Source organism: Nerophis ophidion, linkage group LG23 (genome assembly GCF_033978795.1).
Source record: "Nerophis ophidion isolate RoL-2023_Sa linkage group LG23, RoL_Noph_v1.0, whole genome shotgun sequence".
Lineage (NCBI taxonomy): Eukaryota > Metazoa > Chordata > Actinopteri > Syngnathiformes > Syngnathidae > Nerophis > Nerophis ophidion.
The window spans coordinates 13,785,083-13,806,307 of NC_084633.1; the positions used below are offsets into that span (position 1 = coordinate 13,785,083).

Here is a 21,225-nt window from a genome sequence, read left to right on the forward strand (position 1 = left end):
CTACTACAACATGTACGATCTGCTTGTCAGTCCAGTATCATGTTGTGTGTGGCTTACGCGGCAACACGCACACGACTGCAAAGCATACTGGGTGACACAGAGTACACTAATGGTTGTGATATAAACAATTTTAACACTCTTAGTAATATGCGCCACGCTGTGAAGCCACACCAATTAAGAACGACAAACACATTTCGGGAGAACATCCTCACAGTAACACAACATAAACGCAACACAACAAATACCCATAATCCTTTGTATTCATGACAATTCCTGACTATTTTATACACCCCGCTAGCAGCAACCACCCCCCCCCCCCCCGCGGAATTCACATTGTTAGAATTTTTAATTATTTATTTGTAAATTATGGTGGAAAGTAAGTATTTGGTCAACCATTCAAAGCTCTCACTGATGGAAGGAGGTTTTGGCTCAAAATCTCACGATACATGGACCCATTCATTCTTTCCTTAACACGGATCAATCGTCCTGTGCCCTTAGCAGAAAAACAGCCCCAAAGCATGATGTTTCCACCCCCATGCTTCACAGTAGGTATGGTGTTCTTGGGATGCAACTCAGTATTCTTCTTCCTCCAAACACGACGAGTTGACTTTATACCAAAACGTTCTATTTTGGTTTCTCCCAATCCTCTGCTGTATCATCCATTTATCCATTTTGGTATAAACTTTGCGTTGTGCCTTAATACTGTTGCTGTTCAGCCAACCCTTTTAAGTCACGTTTTGATAGTTAACATGGGCGCCGATTGCGCAAGAAACCAAGTTATATGACTTTGGGTCATACGTTGGCCTGTCATGAATATGAATTTGGCGTATTCGGCTGCAAAATTGTCCAAAAAGAAGTTCACGTGCAAGTTTAACAACAAGACAAAGAGTCAAAGCAGCACTTGTCTGATATTACTATAGCGCTATCTCAAAATTGTCTCCAATCGCTTTACATTGGGAAGGCCAATTGTTGCAGAAAGTTCAAAGTAATTTAATACACTTTTAAGAAGAACCAAATGTTGAAACCATGAGTCAGGATGGTGTGTCAAAAAGCTAAATGCATGCGTCAGTCTCCCAGTTAGTAAACATGTTAAAGCAATGGATTAAAACAAAATTTTGCTAAAAGGTGACAATGCATACCGAATTTACCATAGACTGGTGATTTTGTTTGGCCCTGCAAAAAGTCTCTGACAGTCAAGCAAACTAACAGCTTTAGACAAAAGCCTTAGACTTGGAAATGTCATGACTTGTTTTATCATTCAAACTAATTCATATGAGAAATTGTAGAAGTTGACACCTGATTATATGTACAACTACAAAGAGCTGAATTGTTAATGAATTATCTGTAATAAGTGGAAAAGCACCCTGCCTTATAATTGTTCAGCCAACCCTTTTAAGTTTCTTTCGTCTATATTTATATAGCGCCTTTCTCTAGTGACTCAACGCACTTTACATAGTGAAACCCAATATCTATCTTTTACATTTAAACCAGTGTTGGGGGCACTAGGAGCAGGTGGGTAAAGTGTCTTGCCCAAGGACACAACGGCAGTGACTAGGATGGCGGAAGCAGGGATAGAACCTGCAACCCTCAAGTTGCTGGCACGGCCACTCTACCAAACGAGCTATACCGATCCCAGGTTATGATTCGATAGTAAACATGGGTGCCGATTTCGTCGTACCTTAAAAGCTGTTCAACCAACCCTTTTAAGTTACGGTTCCATAGTTATCATGGGCGTCGATTGCGTCGTACTTTATTAGCTGTTCAGGCAACCCTTTTAAGTTACAATTCTGTAGTTAAAATGGCCGCCGATGGCGTCGTACCTTAATAGCTGTTCAGCCAACCTTTTTAAGTTATGGTTCGGTAGTTAACATGAGCGGGGATTGCATCATATTTTTGGGGGGAAAAAAAACAACAACACTTGAATGGTCTGAATGAGTTGAAATGGTTGGTTTTAATTTTTTTTTTTTAAATCGGTGGAGAAATGTGTAAGTAATAACATGTTGAAATGAGAAATGGTAATACGAAATTTCCGGAAAACCCGGAATTGCATCAGTTCTGATTAAGAGGAATGTTTTGACATTGAAATGCGTTGAAAAATGTGGAAGGAGTAGTCGCTAGAAAAAAGAGTGGAAATAGGGCTTTGGAAATCCTGAAATTCTTTGGAAGTTGGAAAAGACAAAGTTTGAATTTCCATAATGGTGGAATCTGTTGAAGGGTGAATGGTTTGAATAGGTTGAAAAATGTGGAAATGGCAGAAGTTTGAAAAATGGCCAATTCATTTTTAATGGGAAAAATGTCCCTGAAAACGTGGAATTCTGGGAAATCTGGGATTTTTTTGGAATTAATCAAGGGAAAGCCCGCAACTCCTGAATAGGTTTGAAAGTGGAACGTTTTGAATGGGGTGAAACATGTGGATGGTAGAGTGCGCCAGAATCTGGAGAAGAAGAAGAATAAGAATAAGGAAATTATGAATTTTGGTGTATAAAACTAATCACACATTCATATCAGAATTCTTAACCTCATCCCATGCATCAACAATCTTCTTGACAGCTTCATAGATGTTGTACCACCGCCACCATTCATTTAAGGCAGGGGTGTCCAAAGTGCGGCCCTGGGGCCATTTGCGGCCGGCGGGTTATTTTTTAACGGCCCCACGGCGCATTTTAACAATGCAATTGAAAAAAATAAAAAACATAAAAAGTGGTATAAAAGAGTAAACAGGTGAAATGTAACAATAAATTGTTGCAATGCTTACTCTTATAACACAAAGCTGCCATGCAGGCTATTTCTTTCTTAAAAAAAATAAAAATAAATAATGAATCCAAATTAATTTCATTTTGAATTATTGACCTATTCAAGGCTTCGATTATGTCACATTAAATATTCAACTTTGAAATATTTTTGGGGGACAATGTTGCATATTTTGTATTTTGCCATATAAAAAAAATTAGCTGTTTTGTTTTTTTAAAGAAGGGTCTAAAACAAACAAAAAACATAAACAACAATAAAACTAATAATTGACGGATTGATCTGAAGTTGAGCTCCAGATTATTTTGCTAAAAGTAAACGGTAAAAAAATATATATAATTTATTTTTTAACACTTTACTGAGCAGGACACTTTTGGATCCCCAATTATTTTAGTGTGGTTTGTTTTTAAGTGTCACTGCTCAAAAAATAATAATGAATCAAAATCCAAAATTAAGGCTCCAATTATTATATAATCTCAAATATTCCACCAAAAAAAAAATTTATTGGGTGAAAATATTGCATATTTCGTGTTTTTTCCATTTTTTTCCTAATGTTTATCTATACATTTAAAACTTGAATAATAATGAAAATAATAATACTGAATAATGACACATTTTTAATATTTTTTTGGACCAAAACCCTTTGGGGTCCCCGGGATCATAACTGAGTGGAGGCCCAAATGGATATTTTTATATATATATTGTATTGGTTTTTAAAATAAAAATTATGAAAATGGCCCCCGCTTGCTTTGATTTTTCAGTGTGTGGCCCTCAGTGGAAAAAGTTTGGACTCCCCTGCTTTAAGGTCTTGCCATCTGGTTCCTGGGTTGCTTTGACTGCCTTCGAGTACGTCTTACGTAAATAGCAGGCTTTGAAAGAAGCAATCACACCTTGTTCCGTTGGCTGAAGAAGGGATGTGGTATTTGGGGAAAAAAATGATGAAAGTCTTCTAGAAATGCAGGATGGTCAGGTCCATTGTCAAGAACTAACAAAATCTCGAAAGGAATGTTTTTTGCAGCGCAGTGTCTCTCAACCTCGGGTGCAAAATGATTGACAAACCAATCAAAGACGGTCAATGTTACCCAAGCCTTCTTGTTGGACTTCCAGATGACTGGAAGTGAAACCTTCCAAATACCCTTTAAAGGGGAACATTATCACCAGATCTATGTAAGCGTCAATATATACCTTGATGTTGCAGAAAAAAGACCATATATTTTTTTAACCGATTTCCGAACTCTAAATGGGTGAATTTTTGCGAATTAAATGCCTTTCAAACACATTTTAAACATCGAGACATCGAGTCAAATCAGCTCTGTTATTTTCCGTTTTTTCGACTGTTTTCCGTACCTTGGAGACATCGTGCCTCGGTGGTGTGTTGTCGGAGGGTGTAACAACACGATCAGGGACGGATTCAAGTTGATTTACGTAGAATGTGCATCGACTAGCACGGCATGCTAATCGATGCTAACATGCTATTTAGGCTAGCTGTATGTACATTTGTAGCTATATTTGCATCCAGCCTTTCTCTCCACCCACATTTAATGCCAAACAAACACTTACCAATCGACAGATTTAAGTTGCTCCATGAGATGCGAAAGTCCAGTTCGGTTGGTCTGCACATTTTACCGGCGATGCTAAGGCAAACATGGCCGAATAGCGTCAATAGCTATTCGCTCAATAGCTTCAGTTTCTTCTTAAATTTCATCCGTTTCAATACATGCTTAATCTGTTGAATCGCTTAAACCACTGAAATCCGAGTCTGAATCCGAGCTAATGTCGCTATATCTTGCTGTGCTATCCGCCTGGATAGCATATATACCACTGGATGACGTCACAGGAAAATGGACGGTGATATTCCACGATAGGTAAAATTTAGAAAAAAACTTTGAAAAATAAAATAAGCCACTGGGAAATGATTTTTATTGGTTTTAATCCTTCTGAAATTGTGATAATGTTCCCCTTTAAAGCCCTTGGCTTCTCAGCTTGGTAAACGAGCAAAGGTTTAAGTTAACAGTCTCCTGCTGCATTCCCTCCAAGCAAAAGCGCCAGTCTCTCCTTAGTCACTTTACGTCCTGGCGGCGATTTATCGTCCTTGGCGATGTACGTACGATCCGGCAGCCGCTTCCAAAATAAGCCTGTTTCATCCACGTTGAATACTTGTTCAGCGCCGTAATCCCCCCTCCCTAATTATTTCAGCCAACGAATCAGGAAAGTCACTCGCTGCAGCATGATCCGCACTTGCTGCTTCCCCTTGCACTTTGATATTATGTAAATCCACACGAGACCTAAAACGGTGAAACCAGCTACGACTGGCAGGAAACTCTTTACGTTCGTATTCGGGACCTTTTTCAGCCTATAACTTTTCAAAAAGACTTTTGGCCTTTTCTTGAGTCAGCATCAAACCGACGGGCTTACGACGCTGAGTTTGGTCTTCCAGCCAAAGCGCTAATAATTTTTCCATCTTGATGATGAGACCACTTGGTTGTTTAGTAATCACTGCGGCCTTCATGGTGCTGAACCTTTCACATGTTCGAGAATACGTGCTTTGTCCTTCGCAATAGTGCCTACGGTCAAATGGCTTCAAGACAATGCTTTCGCAAAGATCAATTGCGTCTCACCCTTTTCAGAACGCTTTATTATCTCTAATTTCACCTGCATCGTGATAGCCTTTCTCTTCTTTGATTTGCCACCTGGACAAATGATGCGCAAAAATGTTTAACTTTTTAATCCAATGTGGTGTTAAAGGCCTACTGAAATGAGATTTTCTTATTTAAACGGGGATAGCAGGTCCATTCTATGTGTCATATTTGATCATTTCACGATATTGCCATATTTTTGCTGAAAGGAATTAGGAGAGAACATTGACGATAAAGTTCGCAACTTTTGGTCGCTAATAAAAGAGCCTATCATAAAACAGTGCATATATCTTAATGAATCGTGTCACGTTGGTATTTATGTTTAGTTGAACGCGTGCCACATTAACGAAACATGTTCAGAATGTACTTGTTCTTTTTTTGAATAAAGAAAACAATCTGAAATTGTCGTTATTTTAAAGTTATCGTGCTGTATTTTTATTAGTCCGGGATTTTTCTCCATGTGGCCCCCATCTAAAATGAGTTTGACACCCCTGTATCATAGTCTTACGCAGGTCTACAATCTTGTTGATGTTTTCTTTTTAGCAAAAAACAGTGCATATGACTGAATTTATCGTGCCCCGTCAACATTTAGAATGTGTTTAGTTGAACGCGTGCCACATTACCGAAACACGGCCTTAATATGCTTGTTCTATTTTTAAACAAAGAAAAAAATCTGAAGTTGTCTTTATTTTAAAGTTATCTTGCAGGAATTTTACCAGTCCTGCCCGCTCGGGAGTAGATTTTTCTCCATGGGGCCCCCGATTTAAAATGAGTTTGACACCCCTGTATTATTGACTTGCGCAGGTCTACAATCTTGTTCCTGTTTTCTTTTGTTTATCATAAAACAGTGCATATATCTTAATGAATCGTGTCACGTTGGTATTTATGTTTAGTTGAACACGTGCCACATTAACGAAATGCGGTCTTAATGTGTCTACAATCTTGTTCCTGTGTTATTTTTTTTTTAGCATAAAACAGTGCATATGACTTAATTTATTGTGTCATGTTGGCATTTATAATATGTTTAGTTGAACGCGTGCCACATTAACGAAACATGTTCAGAATGTGCTTGTTCTATTTTTAAACAAAGAAAACAATCTGAAATTGTCTTTATTTTTAAGTTATCGTGCCGTGATTTTACCAGTCTGGCCCACTTGGGAGTAGATTTTTCTCCATCTGGTCTCCGATTTAAAATGAGTTTGACACCCCTGCATCATAGTCTTGCGCAGGTCTATAATCTTTTTCTTGTGTTGTTATTTTTTTTTTTAGCATAACAGTGCCTATGACTTAATTTATCGTGTCACGTCGGCATTTATAATGTGTTTAGTTGAACGCGTGCCACATTAACGAAACATGTTCAGAATGTGCTTGTTCTTTTTTTGAACAAAGAAAACAATCTGAAATTGTCGTTATTTTAAAGTTATCGTGCTGTATTTTTATTAGTCCGGGATTTTTCTCCACGTGGCCCCCGATTTAAAATGAGTTTGACACCCCTGCGTCATAGTCTTGCGCAGGTCTACAATCTTGTTCCTGTTTTCTTATGTTTTGCATAAAACAGTGCATATATCTTAATGTATCGTGCTACTAATGTGCTTGTTCTATTTTTAAACAAAGAAAACAATCTGAAGATGTCTTTATTTTTAAGTTATCATGCCGTGATTTTACCAGTCCGGCCCACTTGGGAACAGATGGTTCTCCATGTGGCTCCCCATCTAAAATGAGTTTGACAACCCTGCATTAAGGTCTTGCGCAGGTCGACAATCTTGGTTTTTTTTGTATAAAACAGTGCATATGACTTAATGTATCATGTCACGTCGGCATTTATAATGTGTTTAGTTGAACGCGTGCCGTAGTAACGAAACACGGTCTTAATGTGCTTGTTCTATTTTTATACAAAGAAAATAATCTGAAGTTGTCTTTATTTTCAAGTTATCAAGCCGTGATTTTGCCAGTCCGGCCCACTCGGGAGAAGATGTTTCTCCTTGTGGGCCCCCATCTAAAATGAGTTTGACACCCCTGCATTATAGTCTTGTGCAGGTCTACAATCGTGTTCCTGTGTCATTTTTTGTTTAGCATAAAACAGTGCATATGACTTAATATATCGTGTCAAGTCGGCATTTTTAATGTGTTTAGTTGAACGCGTGCCACATTAACGAAACTTAGCCTTAATTTGCTTGTTCTATTTTTAAACAAAGAAAACAATCAGAAGTTGTCTTTATTTTAAGTTATCGTGCCGTGATTTTACCAGTCTGGCCCACTCGGGAGTAGATTTTTCTCCATGTGGTCCCCGATTTAAAATGAGTTTGACACCCCTACATCATAGTCTTACGCAGGTCTACAATCTTGTTGATGTTTTCTTTTTAGCATAAAACAGTGAATATGACTGAACTTATTGTGTTACGTCGGCATTTAGAATGTGTTTAGTTGAACGCGTGCCACATTAACGAAACACAAACTTAATGTGCTTGTTCTAATTTTAAACAAAGAAAACGATCTGAAGTTGTCTTTATTTTTAAGTTATCGTGCTGTGATTTTACCAGTCTGGCCCACTCGGGAGTAGATTTTTCTCCATGTGGCCCCCGATTTAAAATGAGTTTGACACCCCTGCGTCTTAGTCTTGCGCAGGTCTACAATCTTGTTCGTGTTTTCTTATGTTTTGCATAAAACAGTGCATATATCTTAATGTATCGTGCTACTAATGCGCTTGTTCTATTTTTAAACAAAGAAAACAGTCTGAAGCTGTCTTTATTTTTAAGTTATCATGCCATGATTTTACCAGTCCGGCCCACTTGGGAGTAGATGGTTCTCCATGCGGCCCCCTTTCTAAAATGAGTTTGACAACCCTGCATTAAAGTCTTGTGCAGGACTACAATCTTGTTTTTTTTTGTGATGCATAAAACGGTGCATGTGACTTAATGTACTGTTTCACGTCGGCATTTATAATGTGTTTAGTTGAACGCGTGCCACATTAACGAAACATGTTCAGAATGTGCTTGTTCTATTTTTGAACAAAGAAAACAATCTGAAATTTTCTTTATTTCAAAGTTATCGTGCTGTGATTTTACCAGTCTGGCCCACTTGGGAGTATATTTTTCTCCACGTGGCCCCCCATCTAAAATGAGTTTGACACCCCTGCATCATAGTCTTGAGCAGGTCAACAATCATATTCCTGTTTTCTTATGTTTTGCATAAAACAGTGCATATATCTTAATGTATCGTGCTACTAATGTGCTTGTTCTATTTTAAAAAAAAGAAAACAATCTGAAGATGTCTTTATTTTTAAGTTATCATGCCGTGATTTTACCAGTCCGGCCCACTTGGGAGTAGATGTTTCTCCAAGCGGCCTCCCATCTAAAATGAGTTTGACAACCCTGCATTAAAGTCTTGCGCAGGTCGACAATCTTGTTTTTTTTTTGTATAAAACAGTGCACATGACTTAATGTATCGTGTCACGTCGGCATTTATAATGTGTTTAGTTGAACGCGTGCCGTAGTAACGAAACACGGTCTTAATGTGCTTGTTCTATTTTTATACAAAGAAAATAATCTGAAGTTGTCTTTATTTTCAAGTTATCAAGCCGTGATTTTGCCAGTCCGGCCCACTCGGGAGAAGATGTTTCTCCTTGTGGGCCCCCATCTAAAATGAGTTTGACACCCCTGCATTATAGTCTTGTGCAGGTCTACAATCTTGTTCCTGTGTCATTTTTTGTTTAGCATAAAACAGTGCATATGACTTAATATATCGTGTCAAGTCGGCATTTTAAAATGAGTTTGACACCCCTGCATCATAGTCTTACGCAGGTCTACAATCTTGTTGATGTTTTCTTTTTAGCATAAGACAGTGCATATGACTGAACTTATTGTGTTATGTCGGCATTTATAATGTGTTTAGTTGAACGCGTGCCACATTAACGAAACACAAACTTAATGTGCTTGTTCTATTTTTAAACAAAGAAAACGATCTGAAGTTGTCTTTATTTTTAAGTTATCGTGCCGTGATTTTACCAGTCTGGCCCACTCGGGAGTAGATTTTTCTCCATGTGGCCCCCGATTTAAAATGAGTTTGACACCCCTGCGTCATAGTCTTGCGCAGGTCTACAATCTTGTTCCTGTTTTCTTATGATTTGCATAAAACAGTGCATATATCTTAATGTATCGTGCTACTAATGTGCTTGTTCTATTTTCAAACAAAGAAAACAGTCTGAAGCTGTCTTTATTTTTAAGTTATCATGCCGTGATTTTACCAGTCCGGCCCACTTGGGAGTAGATGGTTCTCCATGCGGCCCCCTTTCTAAAATGAGTTTGACAACCCTGCATTAAAGTCTTGCGCAGGTCTACAATCTTGTTTTTTTTGCTTAAAACAGTGCATATGACTTAATGTACCGTGTCACGTCGGCATTTATAATGTGTTTAGTTGAACGCGTGCCACATTAACGAAACATGTTCAGAATGTGCTTGTTCTATTTTTGAACAAAGAAAACAATCTGAAATTGTCTTTATTTCAAAGTTATCGTGCTGTGATTTTACCAGTCTGGCCCACTCGGGAGTATATTTTTCTCCACGTGGCCCCCCATCTAAAATGAGTTTGACACCCCTGCTTTATAGTCTTGCGCAGGTCTACAATCTTGTTCCTGTTTTCTTATGTTTTGCATAAAACAGTGCATATATCTTAATGTATCGTGCTACTAATTCGCTTGTTCTATTTTTAAACAAAGAAAACAATCTGAAGATGTCTTTATTTTTAAGTTATCATGCCGTGATTTTACCAGTCCGGCCCACTTGGGAGTAGATGGTTCTCCATGCGGCCCCCTTTCTAAAATGAGTTTGACAACCCTGCATTAAAGTCTTGTGCAGGACTACAATCTTGTTTTTTTTTGTGATGCATAAAACGGTGCATGTGACTTAATGTACTGTTTCACGTCGGCATTTATAATGTGTTTAGTTGAACGCGTGCCACATTAACGAAACATGTTCAGAATGTGCTTGTTCTATTTTTGAACAAAGAAAACAATCTGAAATTTTCTTTATTTCAAAGTTATCGTGCTGTGATTTTACCAGTCTGGCCCACTTGGGAGTATATTTTTCTCCACGTGGCCCCCCATCTAAAATGAGTTTGACACCCCTGCATCATAGTCTTGAGCAGGTCAACAATCATGTTCCTGTTTTCTTATGTTTTGCATAAAACAGTGCATATATCTTAATGTATCGTGCTACTAATGTGCTTGTTCTATTTAAAAAAAAAGAAAACAATCTGAAGATGTCTTTATTTTTAAGTTATCATGCCGTGATTTTACCAGTCCGGCCCACTTGGGAGTAGATGTTTCTCCAAGCGGCCTCCCATCTAAAATGAGTTGGACAACCCTGCATTAAAGTCTTGCGCAGGTCGACAATCTTGGTTTTTTTTTGTATAAAACAGTGCATATGACTTAATGTATCGTGTCACGTCGGCATTTATAATGTGTTTAGTTGAACGCGTGCCGTAGTAACGAAACACGGTCTTAATGTGCTTGTTCTATTTTTATACAAAGAAAATAATCTGAAGTTGTCTTTATTTTCAAGTTATCAAGCCGTGATTTTGCCAGTCCGGCCCACTCGGGAGAAGATGTTTCTCCTTGTGGGCCCCCATCTAAAATGAGTTTGACACCCCTGCATTATAGTCTTGTGCAGGTCTACAATCTTGTTCCTGTGTCATTTTTTGTTTAGCATAAAACAGTGCATATGACTTAATATATCGTGTCAAGTCGGCATTTTAAAATGAGTTTGACACCCCTGCATCATAGTCTTACGCAGGTCTACAATCTTGTTGATGTTTTCTTTTTAGCATAAGACAGTGCATATGACTGAACTTATTGTGTTATGTCGGCATTTATAATGTGTTTAGTTGAACGCGTGCCACATTAACGAAACACAAACTTAATGTGCTTGTTCTATTTTTAAACAAAGAAAACGATCTGAAGTTGTCTTTATTTTTAAGTTATCGTGCCGTGATTTTACCAGTCTGGCCCACTCGGGAGTAGATTTTTCTCCATGTGGCCCCCGATTTAAAATGAGTTTGACACCCCTGCGTCATAGTCTTGCGCAGGTCTACAATCTTGTTCCTGTTTTCTTATGATTTGCATAAAACAGTGCATATATCTTAATGTATCGTGCTATTAATGTGCTTGTTCTATTTTCAAACAAAGAAAACAGTCTGAAGCTGTCTTTATTTTTAAGTTATCATGCCGTGATTTTACCAGTCCGGCCCACTTGGGAGTAGATGGTTCTCCATGCGGCCCCCTTTCTAAAATGAGTTTGACAACCCTGCATTAAAGTCTTGCGCAGGTCTACAATCTTGTTTTTTTTGCTTAAAACAGTGCATATGACTTAATGTACCGTGTCACGTCGGCATTTATAATGTGTTTAGTTGAACGCGTGCCACATTAACGAAACATGTTCAGAATGTGCTTGTTCTATTTTTGAACAAAGAAAACAATCTGAAATTGTCTTTATTTCAAAGTTATCGTGCTGTGATTTTACCAGTCTGGCCCACTCGGGAGTATATTTTTCTCCACGTGGCCCCCCATCTAAAATGAGTTTGACACCCCTGCTTTATAGTCTTGCGCAGGTCTACAATCTTGTTCCTGTTTTCTTATGTTTTGCATAAAACAGTGCATATATCTTAATGTATCGTGCTACTAATTCGCTTGTTCTATTTTTAAACAAAGAAAACAATCTGAAGATGTCTTTATTTTGAAGTTATCATGCCGTGATTTTACCAGTCCGGCCCACTTGGGAGTAGATGTTTCTCCAAGCGGCCTCCCATCTAAAATGAGTTTGACAACCCTGCATTAAAGTCTTGTGCAGGTCTACAATCTTGTTTTTTTTGCATAAAACGGTGCATATGACTTAATGTACCGTGTCACGTCGGCATTTATAATGTGTTTAGTTGAACGCGTGCCACATTAACGAAACGCGGTCTTAAAGTGTTTGTTGGCGACACAACAAAAGCGTTTCATTTTGACACGGCGGCCCGGCGCGCTGGCTGGCAGACGGTAATGAATGCGCTGCCGTTCATAAACTCTCAGCGTTGGGAAGAGCTCAAGTGTGTAATCTCCTAATTAAACGAGAGGGAGGCGAAGGGGGTTATGGGGGGGAGACAGTAAAGAGTTGACCTGCGTTGTAAAGGCTTACTTATTCCTGTCACCATTTTGTTTACACCTGTTTGTGTCAAAAAGAGCAACTTAACTCTAATGTTCTTCATACAAAAAAAAAAAAAGAAGCAGCATGTTTGCACACAGCCTCATTTGTATGCTGCCTTTAGAAGAACGCCACTCCCTCCGACTGCATATTTGCATTCCTGTCCTCCGCAGAATCCCTACAATGAATAAATGCTGCAATACAAAAAAAAAAAAAAAAGAAAAAGGAAGAGATTTGTGTTGACTTTTGAATGTGTGATGTGCAAGTTCAGGTCTGGTGATGTGCACTGATGTTGGAGTTGCACACGTGGCTGAATTGCAAATGAATTGCAAATGAATCGCAGCGCCATTGCTTAAAGTGCAAGTCAGCCACCGCAACTTTGCATGTGTGAACACTCGCTTGACATGTCACTAGGAACACTAATGACATCCAGGGAGGATTCTAACTTTACAGGCTGGGAATGTGTCTTTGTTGACAAATATAAGGTAAAAACCCCAAAACCAGTGAAGTTGGCACCTTGTGTAATTCGTAAATAAAAACAAAATACAATGATTTGCAAATCCTTTTCAACTTATATTTAATGGAATAGACTGCAAAGACAAGATATTTAAAGTTCGGACTGAGAAACTTAATTTGTTTTTGCAAATAATCATTAACTTTGAATTTAATGGCAGCAACACATTGCAAAAAAGGCGGCACATGTGCATTTTTACCACTGTGTTACATGGCCTTTCCTTTAAACAACACTCAGTAAACGTTTGAGACCTGAGGAGACCAATTTTTGAAGCTTTTCAGGTGGAATTACTTCTCATTCTAGCTTGATGTACAGCTTAAGTTGTTCAACAGTCCGGGGTCTCCGTTGTGGTATTTTAGGCTTCATATTGCGCCACACATTTTCAATGGGAGAGAGGTCTGGACTACAGGCAGGCCAGTCTAGTACCCACACTCTTACTGTGAAACCATGCTGTTTTAACACGTGACTTGGCATTGTCTTGCTGAAATAAGCAGGGGCGTCCATGATAATGTTGCTTGGATGGCAACATATGTTGCTCCAAAACCTTTATGTACCTTTCAGCATTAATGGTACTGTCAGTCTACCCCAGGGCAGCTGTGGCTACTGATGTAGCTTACCACCACTAGGTGTGAATGAATGATGAGTCCCACTTCTCTGTGAGTGCTTTGAGTGTCTAGAAAAGCGCGATATAAATCTAAGTTGTTATTATTATTATTAAAGGTACCTTCACAGATGTGTAAGTTACCCATGCCCTGGGCAATAATACTGACTATTGAACTTTTTGCCTAGAACAATCCGGATGGTTATTTTCCTCTTTGGTCCGGAGGACACGACATCCACAGTTTCCAAAAACAATTTGAAATATGAACTCGTCAGACCACAGAACATTTTTCCACTTTGCATCACTCCATCTCAGATGAGCTTAGGCCCATCAAAGCTGGCTGCGTTTCTGGGTGTTGTTGATAAATGGCTTTCGCTTTGCATAGTAGAGCTTTAACTTGCCCTTCCAGATGAAGCGGCCAACTGTAGTTACTGACAGTGGTTTTCTGAAGTGTTCCATGTGGTGATATCCTTTACACACTGATGTTGCTTTTTGATGCATAGTATCACTGCTTAAGTGCAGTGATTTCTCCAGATTTTCTGAACCTTATGATGATATTACATCCCGTAGATGGTGAAATCCCTAAATTCCTTGCAAAAGCTGGTTGAGAAATGTTGTTCTTAAACTGTTGGACAATTTTCTCACGTATTTGTTAACAAAGTGGTGACTCTCGCCTCATCCTTGTTTGTGAATGACTGACCATTTCATAGAAGCTGCTTTTATACCCAATCATGGCACCCACCTGTTCACCTGTGGGGTGTTCCAAATAAGTGTTTGATGAGCATTTCTCAACTTTCTCCGTCTTTTTTGCCACTTGGGTCAGCTTTTTTGAAACATGTTGCAGGCATCAAATTCCAAATGAGCTAATATTTGCAAAAATAACAAAGCTTTCCAGTTAGACGTTAAATATCTTGTCTTTGCAGTCTATTCAATTGAAAAGGATTTGCAAATCATTGAATTCTGTTTTTATTTACCATTTACACAACATGCCAACTTCACTGGTTTTGTAGATGAAAGCACAATGAGAGCAGTGGTTGTGACTCAAAAATAGAACATAGACCACTGATAGCAAGTCAAAAATTGCATTACAAATATTGCATGTGCAATATAATGTTGAGTTTGTCTTTTAATATTAAATAAATATTTTATATATATATATATATATATATATATATGTGGGAAAAATCATAAGACTACTTTATCTCTACAGAACTGTTTCATGAGGGGTTCCCTCAATCGTCAGGAGATTTTAATGGAAGCATTCACATACAATGGTTTATATAGGGCACAGAGTGGGTGGGTACAGGCAGGCGTAGGGGCGTGGTGATTGGCTCATGTGTTACCAAGGAGGTGTTTCCGTCCGTGCCGGCATGTTGAAATGATTTCACTGCGCTTGTTGAGGGATGACAGGTCTGGATGATATATAATAAACAGTTTCTCTTTCAAGCATAGGTTGCATCTTATACTCCCACAAAAGATGATATGGACAAACATCAGGGGGTCTTTTAAGCATAGGTTGCATCTTTTATTACCATAGTATATATATATATATATATATATATATATATATATATATATATATATATAGTGGTAAGTCAAAATTTACTTAGTGGTAAGTTAACATATATTTAGTGGTAAGTCAAACTTTATTTAGTGGTGAGTCAACATTTATTTATTTAGTGGTAAGTCAATATTTACTTCAATTTTCAAAACTTTATCATTTATATACATTTTATCATTTATATTGAGTGAAATATACAAATTAAGTTTGAGTGAAATATGTAAATCAGTTTGCGTGAAAAATCTGATTTATTTTGAGTAAAACATCTAAATAACTGACTGAAATATGTAATATATTTTGAGTGAAATATGAAATTTATTTTGTGTAAAACTGAAAATATTTTGAGTAAGATATGTAACATATTTTGAAGGATATATGTAAAAAAAATTTAGGTGAAATATATAATATTTCAAAAGAAATATTATATATAAATTTGTTTGAGTTAAATATGTAATTCAATATGCGTGAAATATCCGATTTATTTTGAAAGACATTCATTATACTCATTGTCATCCCATTGGGTTGAGTTTTTCCTTGCCCTGATGTGGGATCTGAGCTTGTGCAGCCCTTTGAGACACTCATGATTTAGAGCTATATCAGTAAACTTTGATTGATTGATTGAAGTGCAATATCTAATTTATTTGATGCAATATCATCCTTTGGATTTGACTTACAAGTAACCAGTGTAAATAATAATGTGTATGTAGTACATTTGAGATCAGTAAGCAGGTTAGTGTTTCGAGTTTGATGTGTAAAACATGTTTACATGAGTATCGCCGATCTTTGCAGGCGCGCCTGTCTTGTTGTTTACGAGGGAGGGCCCCCTGATGTTTGTCTATGATTAGCTATTCCCTGTTAAGCAAGGCGACTCTGTAAATCAGCGGACAAGTGAAGCCTGGTTAATAAAGGCCTGACAAGGCCGATGTATCACCAGGGGACGCAGCCTCCACAACAACGTGGTGGTGAGCGAGTGAACGGACTTACAGGCACTTGTACTTACTCTCCACAGTGAGTGTGACGGGCTGACTGGTTTTGTTCTCCCCGTTCTTGTCATTGACGGCCTGGGCGTAGTAACGACCTGCGTCGGGCGCCACTGTTGACAGGATGACCAGAGTGTTGTCCAGACTGATGGCCCTGGGGAACAACAATATTTAAACACATACCAATGTCCAGTGCATATGTGTCAACACATATGTAGTGGTAAGTCAACATTTATTTAGTAGTAAGTCAACATATTTTTTGTGGCAAGTCAACATTTATTTTGTGGCAATTCAACATATATTTAGTGGTAAGTCAACATATAATTAACATATATTTAGTGGTAAGTCAACATTTACTTAGTGGTAAGTCAACATTTACTTAGTGGTAAATCAACATTTATTTAGTGGTAAGTGAACATTTATTTAGTGGTAAGTCAAAATGTATTTAGTGGTAAGTCAAAATTTACTTAGTGGTAAGTCAACATATATTTAGTGGTAAGTCAACATATTTTTTGTGGCAAGTCAACATTTATTTTGTGGCAATTCAACATATATTTAGTGGTAAGTCAACATATAATTAACATATATTTAGTGGTAAGTCAACATTTACTTAGTGGTAAGTCAACATTTACTTAGTGGTAAATCAACATTTATTTAGTGGTAAGTGAACATTTATTTAGTGGTAAGTCAAAATGTATTTAGTGGTAAGTCAAAATTTACTTAGTGGTAAGTCAACATATATTTAGTGGTAAGTCAACATTTATTCATAGTGGTAGGTCAACATACATTTAGTGGTGTGTCAACATTTATTTAGTGGTAAGTCAACATTTATTTAGTGGTAAGTCAACATTTACTTAGTGGTAAGTTAACATTTATTTAGTGGTAAGTCAACATTTACTTAGTGGCAAGTCAACATATATTTAGTGGTATGTCAACATTTATTTAGTGGTAAATCAACATTTATTTAGTGGTAAATCAACATATATTTAGTGGTAAGTCAACATTTACTTTGTGGTAATTCGACATTGGTAAGTAACAATTTATTTAGTGGTAAGTCAACATTAACTCATTGGTAAGTCAACATTTATTTCGACATTGATTTAGTGGTAAGTCAACATTTACTTATTGGTAAATCAACATATATTTAATGGTAAGTCAACATATATTTAACATATATTTAGTGGTAAATCAACATTTACTTAGTGGTAAGTTAACATTTACTTAGTGGTAAGTCAACATTTATTTAGTGGTAAGTCAACATTTACTTAATGGTAAGTCAACATTTATGTAGTGGTAAGTCAACATTTACTTAGTGGCAAGTCAACACATATTTAGTGGTAAGTCAACATTTATTTAATGGTAAATCAACATTTATTTAGTGGTAAATCAACATATATTTAGTGGTGAGTCAACATTTATTTAGTGGTAAGTCGACAAATATTTAGTGGCAAGTCAACATTTATTTTGTGGTAAATAGATATATATTTTAATGGTAGGTCAACATTTACTTCAGGGTAAGTCAACATTTATTTTGGCAAGTTAACATTTACTTAGTGGTAAATCAACATTTTCTTAATTGTAAGTCAACATATATTTAGTGGTAAGTCAACACATATGTAGTGGTAAGTCAACATTTATTTAGTGGTAAGTCAACATTTATTTAGTGGCAATTCAACATATATTTAGTGGTAAGTCAACATTTATTTAGTGGCAATTCAACATATATTTAGTGGTAAGTCAACATATAATTAACATATATTTAGTGGTAAGTCAACATTTACTTAGTGGTAAGTCAACATTTACTTAGTGGTAAATCAACATGTATTAGGTGGTAAGTCAACATTTACTTAGTGGTAAGTCAACATTTATTTAGTGGTAAGTCAACATTTATTTAGTGGTAAGTCAACATATATTTAGTGGTAAGTCAACATTTATTCATAGTGGTAGGTCAACATATATTTAGTGGTGTGTCAACATTTGTTTAGTGGTAAGTCAACATTAAAAGAAGAAGGTTATAGATTACGGTGTCGGCGTGGACTACAAAGGTGAACGCGTGCACTTTTTCAGGATTTATGTAGATCCCAAATACAGATCAGCAGGTACCAGAAGGTAAAAACAGTTGCTTTTGCATAATATTGAGAAACAAAACGCCAGATAGTATGTCTTACCTTATACACACTCTAAATTAATATTCCTATGTTTAATGTGCCGACAATCCATCAAGCCGTGCGGCTTCATAGCTTACCAAAGTCGCACTAAAACATTTTGATAGATTTATGAGTGCCATGTGTAATGTTCTATATTTTCAATGGAACGCATACAATGTTGGTGTTATTTACTTGAGACCCATCTTAGTGCAGCCTACACTTATCGCTTATGTTTGACTGCCATCTATCTTCTGGTCACAGTTATCATTACACCATGTACGAAATAAAATAGCTTCGAGGTGGGTGACCTCAACCAAACTTATTCCTTACATTATGTGCACCGAGTTATAAGGCGCACTGTTAAGTTTTGAGGAAAAAAAAAAAAGGATTGTCAATCCTCCGTTGTACAAAAATAGCCATCTTTGTTGTCTATTACCAAGTCTGCCATGATTAGAACACACAAGCGTTTGTTTCCGGAAGTAAAAACACACAAGTACGCCTTATAGTGTCACGGCGCATGAAAAAACCATCATGCCTGCGGGAGCTCCGCCAGGAGCCCGCCAGGAGCCCGACAGTACACGCCCCAGCATTGCGGCCACACGCCCGCATGGCTACAGGCAGTCAGCAATCGGCGCACCTGGCGCCTGATGAGGGAAGACGACCTAAAAACCAGCGGACCCGAATATCCAGCGCCGGATATGATATGATACTACACCAGAGATGATCACTCTGTGTAGTAATCATCTCTGGCTTCCCTCCTCATGCCTGCTTTCTGTGCTTTCACTCTGCCCGTGTCTTATATGTCCTCCGTGTTCCCCGCAGTGTTCCCCTCGAATCTCGTGATCGAGCTGTGCGCCTCAACTTCCCTCCGGATTTTGGACCGCTTCCCTCGATCCCTGCTCGGACACGGACCTCGACACCTCTCTCCAGCGCCCGACCTCTCACTTGCCCATGGACTGCCTTCTCGCCTAGCCCCTCCGGACTGTCAAAGGATTCATCCAATACGCACAAACAACATCCCATGGTAACATTTACATTGCTAATAATGTACAATCCCTCATGCCAGCCGGCAGCACCGACAGTAGCCCGCCAGGACACGCCCTTGCTCGCTCTTCACGCTTCGCGGCCACGCAGACAATCAGCAACCTGCGCACCTGGGACTTATGAGTGCTGACGGCATAAAGACCAGCGGACCCGAAGATCCAGTGCCGGAACTTAGTTCACTCTGTGTAGAAAACATCTCTGGCTTCCCTCTTCGTACCTGCGCTCTGTGCTTTCCCTCTGCCGGTGTCTTATATGTGCTCCGTGTTCCCTCTGAATCTCGTGATTGAGCTGTGCGCCTCGACTTCCCTCCGGACTTTGGACCGCTTCCCTCGATCCCTGCTCGAACATGGACCTCGATATTTCTCTCCAGCCCCCGACCTCTCGCACGTCCACCAACTGTTTTTTCGCCTAGTCTCTCCGGACTGTCGAAGGATTCATCCAACACGCACGAACAACATCCCCTGGTAACATTTACATTGCTAATAATGCAGAATCCCTCATGCCTGCCCGCAGCACCGACAGGAGCCCGCCGGGACACGCCCTTGCTCGCTCTTCACTCTTCCCGACCACGCAGGCAATCTGCAATCAGCGAACCTGGACTGATGAGGGCAGACGGCATTAAGACCAGCGGACTCAAAGATCCAGTGACGGAATGTAGTTCACTCTGTGTAGTAAGCATCTCTGGCTTCCCTCCTCGTACCTGCTTTCTGTGTTTTTCCTCTGCCCGTGACTTATATGTCCTCTGTGTTCCCCCCGAATCCCGTGATCGCGCTGTGCGCCTTGACTTCCCTCCGGACTTTGGACCGCTTCCCCCGATCCCTGCTCGACACCTCTCTCCAGCCCCCGACCTCTCGCATGCCCAAGGATTGCCTTATCACCTTGCCCCTCCGGACTGTCGAATGATTCATCCAACACGCACGAACAACATCCCCTGGTAACATTTACACTGCTAATAATGCACAATCCCTCATGCCTGCCGGCAACACCGTCATAAGCCCGCCGGGACACGCCTTTGCTCGCTCTTCACGCTTCACGGCGGATCAGGTAATCAGCAATCAGCGCACCTGGTACTGATGAGGGCAGACAGCATAAAGATCAGCGGACCCGAAGATCCAGTGCCGGAACGTAGTTCACTCTGTGTAGTCAGCATCTCTGGCTTCCATCCTCGTACCTGCTCTCTGTGCTTTCAGCTTGTCCGTGTCTTATATGTCGTCTGTGTTCCCTCTGAATCCCGTGATCGAGCTATGTGCCTCAACTTCTTTCCGGACTTTGGACTGCTTCCCTCGATCCCTGCTCGGACACGGACTTTGACACCTCTCTCTAGCCCTCAACCTCTCACTCGCCCACGGACTGCCTACTCGCCTAGCCACTCAGGACTGTCGAAGGATTCATCCAACACGCACAACCAACATCCCCTGGTAACATTTACATTGCTAATAAAGCACAATCCCTCATGCCAGCCTGCTCGGACAAGCTGCATTATTAGCAATGTAAATGTTACCAGGGGATGTTGTTTGTGCGTGTTGGATGAATCCTTCGACAGTCCGGAGGGACTAGGCGAGAAAACAGGTGGTGGGCTCTTCACGCTTTGCGCCCACGCAGACAATCTGCAATCAGCGAACCTGGTTATGATGAGGGCAGACGGCATTAAGACCAGCGGACTCAAAGATCCAGTGACGGAATGTAGTTCACTCTGTGTAGTAAGCATCTCTGGCTTCCCTCTTCGAACCTGCTTTTTGTGCTTTCCCTCTTCCTGTGTCTTATATGTCCTCTCTGTTACCCCCAAATCCCGTGATCGAGCTGTGCGCCTCGACTTCCA

At 39.2% G+C, this 21,225-nt stretch overlaps 1 protein-coding gene across 2 annotated transcripts in view; it reads right to left on the bottom strand.

Moving 5' to 3' along the window:
• The window catches only part of sdk2a (sidekick cell adhesion molecule 2a), a 469,329-nt gene that overhangs the window by 141,151 nt on the left and 306,953 nt on the right, over nt 1-21,225 (bottom strand). For both annotated transcript variants that reach the window (XM_061884928.1, XM_061884927.1), the window contains exon 5: nt 16,236-16,369. In XM_061884928.1, coding sequence (XP_061740912.1) covers nt 16,236-16,369 — 134 coding nt within the window. The remainder of the gene's footprint in view (nt 1-16,235; nt 16,370-21,225) is intronic.